Raw genomic sequence first — 6,467 nt, forward strand, 5'->3', positions numbered from 1 at the left:
ATGCGGGCAGTATGGTATGAATTTTCCTCTCTGAGTGTTTCTATCTCCTCATTATGAGTATTAGCAATGTCATTTATTTCATCCATTCTGTGTTCTAATATTGTTGTGCGGTGTCCCACATTTTTTGGTAAGAGGCTTTTGTCTCTTGGTGGTGGTGCACTAGAGTTGGCATGTTTGGAGTATTGATCTGCACATGCAGCATTTCACTGGACACATGCTAGTTTGACTTTTCTTCTCACATGACTGCATTGTTGTTTTTATTGACGTTGCAATTTTTAAGTTGGTGCTTATTTGAGAGCACAGGTCTTTTGTCTTAAGTTGAAAATTTAAAGGCGGAAACAAAATACAGAGCTTTTTCCATCAGGTCTAGTTCCTATGATTGTCAGCTCCATCTATTGGCCATGGTGCATTATTTTCCTAAACAAAGTAGGAAATGTATTATGGCCACTAGGGGGAGCTGATAATCATAGGAAATAAACATTAGACACAATATAGCGATTAACTGAGACAGCTGTGTAATTGGTAAGCCACTCACACAACATTTTTTTTATAAAGAGATCCTTTTAACAGTTTCCACAGCTTCAAAAGTGTACAAAGAAGAAATACATCAGACATAACAATGAGCTAAAAAATAAGTAAATAAATCCTAATAATACTTTATTACACGTAGTGTCCTTTCACATCTTTGTTGTTCAGGCTGTATATCAGAGGGTTCAGCAAGGGCACGGCAGCTGTGTTAAAGAGTGAAAACCATTTACTGGACTCTAAACTGTCCTCTCTGGTTGGATTGAGATACTGACACACCAGGGTTCCGTAGAGAAGGACAACAACAGTGAGGTGTGAGGAACAAGTGTAGAAGGCTTTATATCTCCCACCACTTGTACGGATCCTTACTATTGCAGCAATAATGAAAACATAAGGAGTGAAGATGAGGACAAAGGGTGTAAGGCTTAAAAGTAATAGTCCTTCAATGAAGCTCAACATTTCCAAGGCAGAGGTGTCACTGCAAGAGAGACTGCGAAGAGGCACAAGATCACAAAAAAAATGATTTATGATGTTGGATTTATAACATGAGACTTCCAACAGTAGTGCAAGATAGGGTACCACCTCTAAAAAAGACACGACCCAACAGACTGTGGCCAAGAGGGTGCAAACTCTTGGGTTCATGAGGATAGAGTAATGCAAGGGATTGCAGATGGCGACATAGCGGTCATAACTCATGGCTGTCAATATCAATAGCTCATTACAGGCCAAGGAGGAGAACACGTAGAACTGTGCTATGCAACCCAGGAAAGAGACTGTCTTGTCTTGTGTTAAAAAAGCTACAAGAACCTTATGCAGAGTGGTGGTGGAGGAGGACATGTCCAAGACGGACAAGTTGGCCAAGAAGAAGTACATGGGAGTATGGAAATTGGAGTCCAGGCAAACCAATAGAAGAATGACCAGGTTTCCACCAAGAGTCAGAAGATAAATGAGAAGAACCAGGAGGAAAATCGGAAGTTGCAATTTGGGGACATTTGAAATCCCATTGATTATAAAATAGGAAACCGTAGTCTTGTTATTTGAATCCATATAATAAAATATATACAGTATTCTTCACACTGCTGGAAATATTGATGCATTATATTGATGAAAGCTGATGAAATATCAATTCTAGTCTGCATTTTCAACCCTTTAAATCTTAACATGATTCCTGAAACCTCATCTTTTTAGGTTTGGATAGATTGATGAGGGGTTAGAACCTTTATCAGGTATTAGTTGTTGCTTGTGTCCCTGCCATCAGCATGCTAGTAATATAAAAAAAAACAAAAAAAAATTTCACCTTTTTCATTACATACCTTATTATAGATCATGTGACATCAAGGAGTCTCTGTGCCTTTCTATGTAATGGAGCCAGAACATGGCTGATGGGTGGGGGCCAGCAGGGTGCTGTACATGGCTTCCTGAACACATTACAGCACCCGTCCTCAATACTCCTCTCAGGAGCCCTCAGCCCTGATGCAAGCATTAGGCTGGCTCTTATGAGGAGTTATACAAATATCAAAATACCTTAATTGATGGATGTGCATCTGGAGAGGTGGGTATGCCTAGGAAGACTGGCCTAGGAAATGCCTATATGTATCTCTGAGTCTCCATAATTGAAAGAAATGAAATCTAATTAATGAAAGGGACAGTTTTTGGACAGTCAGTCAGGAGGAAAGACAAGATGATGTGGGCCCTATCTGTGAGAACCTCAGAGTGCACTAATGTTATGTGTTATAAAAAAGCTTCACCACCATTTTATTCTCTGGGGTCCCTATCTTCAGAAAATATATAATGTTTGGGGGTTTTAACCATACCCCCCAACTTTTTGAGGTGGGAACGGGGCGGGACGCCTATTAGCAAAAGTATGTAGGCATAGGACACACCGCCTGTCTATTTGGCACACAAAAGTTCTTTTCAGGACTGGTATAGGTGTTAGGTGTATATAGGTTTGCTGTGCTACTGATTCTTGCAGCAGCCTGAGTGTCTTTTGTCAGTTTAGAGAAAGGGACAGGACGGTGTGTGCTACAGGGAGAGTCAGTTTAGTCATCATCATCATCATTAGCTGTTACTATCAGGTCCACAAAAGAGCTATTCCAGTAACCACTAATCGTTCCAGTCTCCTCTTTTTTGCCACTTTGTATAGGGACAGGAAGGAAGCAGTGTGTCAGGCAGTGAGGGTCAGTTTAAAGACTTGCTGCTACTATTAGTTCCACAAAGGTTCTTTTCAGGACTGGTATCAGTGGTATGGTAATAGGCTTGTACACGTATAATATTCTTTCTTCCAAATATAGAAAGAATATTATACTTGACTGCTGCCCTTCTGCTGCAGTCTGCTAATCATTCACAACTCACTTGTTCCACAAAGCTCTTTATCAGGACTGGTAACTTGGTCTGTCTAGGGTGCTACAGTACATAGGGTTGAGTGAGGTACAGTCTGCTGTTCTGTAAGGACCGCTATCGGTCCACAATAGATAGGGTTGAGGTGCACCACTGCTGACCGCTGCCCTATACTGCAGCAGTCCTTCATTGGTATAGGGACTGAAGTACAGTCTGCTAATCACTAACACACAACCTGCTTGGTCCACAAAAGTTCTTATAAGGACTGGTAACTTGGTCTAGGGTGCTACAGTACATAGGGTTGAGTGCGGTACAGTCTGCTGTTCTGTAAGGACCGCTATCGGTCCACAATAGATAGGGTTGAGGTGCACCACTGCTGACCGCTGCCCTATACTGCAGCAGTCCTTCATTGGTATAGGGACTGAAGTACAGTCTGCTAATCACTAACACACAACCTGCTTGGTCCACAAAAGTTCTTATAAGGACTGGTAACTTGGTCTAGGGTGCTACAGTACATAGGGTTGAGTGAGGTACAGTCTGCTATTCTATAAGGACTGTTATCGGTCCACAATACATAGGGTTGAGGTGCACCACTGCTGACCGCTGCCCTATACTGCAGCAGTCCTTCAGCGGTATAGGGACTGACGTACAGTCTGCTAATCAGTCACACACAACCTACTTGGTCCACAAAGGTCCTTATAAGGATTGGTAACTTGGTGAAGGGTGCTACAGTACATAGGGTTGAGTACGGTACAGTCTGCTGTTCTGTAAGGACCGCTATCGGTCCACAATAGATAGGGTTGAGGTGCACCACTGCTGACCGCTGCCCTATACTGCAGCAGTCCTTCATTGGTATAGGGACTGAAGTACAGTCTGCTAATCACTAACACACAACCTGCTTGGTCCACAAAAGTTCTTATAAGGACTGGTAACTTGGTCTAGGGTGCTACAGTACATAGGGTTGAGTGAGGTACAGTCTGCTATTCTATAAGGACTGTTATCGGTCCACAATACATAGGGTTGAGGTGCACCACTGCTGACCGCTGCCCTATACTGCACCAGTCCTTCATCGGTATAGGGACTAAGAGTTTTGTCACAGGGTCATTTAAAAAATGACAGGCAGAGGAAGAGGCAGGCTCTTCCGCAGGGGTGGTAGGGGTAGGACAGGAGCAACAGCCTTGAGCCTAAGTAGGAAGTTGCAGAAGGTGCGTTCAATTACTTTAAAGGACGCACCAGACTTGGTTGAGTGGCTCACTCAGCCTTACTCTTCTGCACCCTCCTCATCCTCTCGATCTGCACCCTCTTCTTCACTCTCTGCTATGTGCACCCCCTGGGGGTTCTTATTATGAGGGGATCACACCATCCCTGGCTGTGCTGATTTTCTCCTGGGGCTGCTTACGGTGCTGCTGTCAGTGCTGTATATCACGGTGCTGGTGTGAGTGCTTAATGTCACGCTTCTGATGTCAGTGCTGTATGTCACGGTGCTGCTGTCAGTGCTGTATGTCACGGTGCTGCTGTCAGTGCTGTATATCACGGTGCTGCTGTCAGTGCTGTATGTCACGCTTCTGATGTCAGTGCTCTCTATCACGGTGTTGCTGTCAATGCTGTATGTCACGGTGCTGGTGTTAATGCTTTATGTCACGCTGCTGATGTCAGTGCCCTCTATCACGGTGCTGTTGTCAGATGCCTCTATCACGGTGCATGTGTCATTGCTGTATGTCACGCTGCTGGTGATCATCTCCTGCACCCTCTTCTCTGCCTACCCTGGTCCCTGACCTTCCCTCTCCTCCATTGCCTTCATGCGCTCCACAGTCCTGAATTGTCAGAACAATTTTCCATATAAAAAAAGAATGCTTGTAGTTATCGATCCCAAATTCACCTCATACATGTGTTATGTCATTGGCTATGTGGTGGGACTATGTTTGCCCAGCTAATAATTATCCTGTGGCTGGAAATTCGACCTAAAGGTTTGAAAGGTTTGCCTCCCATTGAAGTCAATGGGGCCCGCCGCGAACGTTCGGTTTCGCGAACAGTCGTCCCCGTTCGTGGTCCACATTCGCGAAACGTCCCATCGGAAGTTCGTCCATCACTATTAAAGAGTGAAAACCATTTATTGGACTCTAAACTGTCCTCTCTGGTTGGATCGAGATACTGACACACCAGGGTTCCATAGAGAAGGACAACAACAGTGAGGTGTGAGGAACAAGTGTAGAAGGCTTTATATCTCCCACCACTTGTACGGATCCTTACTATTGCAGCAATAATGAAAACATAAGGAGTGAAGGTGAGGACAAAGGGTGTAAGGCTTAAAAGTAATAGTCCTTCAATGAAGCTCAACATTTCCAAGGCAGAGGTGTCACTGCAAGAGAGACTGCGAAGAGGCACAAGATCACAAAAAAAATGATTTATGATGTTGGATTTATAACATGAGACTTCCAACAGTAGTGCAAGATAGGGTACCACCTCTAAAAAAGAAACGACCCAACAGACTGTGGCCAAGAGGGTGCAAACTCTTGGGTTCATGAGGATAGAGTAATGTAAGGGATTGCAGATGGCGACATAGTGGTCATAACTCATGGCTGTTAATATCAATAGCTCATTACAGGCCAAGGAGGAGAACACGTAGAACTGTGCTATGCAACCCAGGAAAGAGACTGTCTTGTCTTGTGTTAAAAAAGCTACAAGAACCTTATGCAGAGTGGTGGTGGAGGAGGACATGTCCAAGACAGACAAGTTGGCCAAGAAGAAGTACATGGGAGTATGGAAATTGGAGTCCAGGCAAACCAATAGAAGAATGACCAGGTTTCCACCAAGAGTCAGAAGATAAATGAGAAGAACCAGGAGGAAAATCAGAAGTTGCAATTTGGGGACATTTGAAATCCCATTGATTATAAAATAGGAAACCGTAGTCTTGTTATTTGAATCCATGTAATAAAATATACAAAGTATTCTTCACACTGCTGGAAATATTGATGCATTATATTGATGAAAGCTGATGAAATATCAATTCTAGTCTGCATTTTCAACCCTTTAAATCTTAACATGATTCCTGAAATCTCATCTTTTTAGGTTTGGATAGATTGATGAGGGGTTAGAACCTTTATCAGGTATTAGTTGTTGCTTGTGTCCCTGCCATCAGCATGCTAGTAATATAAAAAAAACTTTCACCTTTTTCATTACATACCTTATTATAGATCATGTGACATCAAGGAGTCTATGTGCCTTTCTATGCAATGGAGCCAGAACATGGCTGATGGGTGGGGGCCAGCAGGGTGCTGTACATGGCTTCCTGAACACATTACAGCACCCGTCCTCAGTACTCCTCTCAGGAGCCCTCAGCCCTGATGCAAGCATTAGGCTGGCTCTTATGAGGAGTTATACAAATATAAAAATACCTTAATTGATGGATGTGCATCTGGAGAGGTAGGTATGCCTAGGAAGACTGGCCTAGGAAATGCCTATATGTAACTCTGAGTCTCCGTAATTGAAAGAAATGAAATCTAATTAATGAAAGGGACAGTTTTTGGACAGTCAGTCAGGAGGAAAGACAAGATGATGTGGGCCCTATCTGTGAGAATCTCACAGCGCACTAATGGTATGTGGCA

At 43.4% G+C, this 6,467-nt stretch overlaps 2 protein-coding genes across 2 annotated transcripts; both read right to left on the reverse strand.

Moving 5' to 3' along the window:
* Positions 1-500: 500 nt before the first annotated feature.
* LOC143987712 (olfactory receptor 5AR1-like) lies at positions 501-1,778 on the reverse strand. The gene has a single exon (XM_077487091.1). The coding sequence runs from the start codon at positions 1,570-1,572 to the stop codon at positions 661-663; it is 912 nt and encodes a 303-aa protein (XP_077343217.1). The 5' UTR covers positions 1,573-1,778; the 3' UTR covers positions 501-660.
* On the reverse strand, positions 1,755-5,790 carry LOC143987860 (olfactory receptor 5AR1-like). Its single transcript, XM_077486963.1, has 2 exons — positions 4,894-5,790; positions 1,755-1,787 (listed from the first exon to the last, which is right to left on the reverse strand). Exons 1-2 carry the CDS (start codon positions 5,788-5,790, stop codon positions 1,755-1,757), a joined length of 930 nt encoding a protein of 309 aa, XP_077343089.1.
* Between the last annotated feature and the right edge of the window lie 677 nt (positions 5,791-6,467).

The sequence above is a fragment of the Lithobates pipiens genome, unplaced genomic scaffold (assembly GCF_037356315.1).
Source record: "Lithobates pipiens isolate NorthernLeopardFrog02 unplaced genomic scaffold, aLitPip1_a1.2 Scaffold_1, whole genome shotgun sequence".
NCBI lineage: Eukaryota > Metazoa > Chordata > Amphibia > Anura > Ranidae > Lithobates > Lithobates pipiens.

Bases quoted from the DNA above. Each gene is read 5' to 3' on its own strand.
- LOC143987712 (XM_077487091.1), bottom strand. From the start codon at position 1,572: ATGGATTCAAATAACAAGACTACGGTTTCCTATTTTATAATCAATGGG.
- LOC143987860 (XM_077486963.1), bottom strand. From the start codon at position 5,790: ATGGATTCAAATAACAAGACTACGGTTTCCTATTTTATAATCAATGGG. The intron at 1,788-4,893 runs GTTCGCGAAACC...TTATATTACTAG, and splicing joins GACCACGAACGGGGACGACT to CATGCTGATGGCAGGGACAC.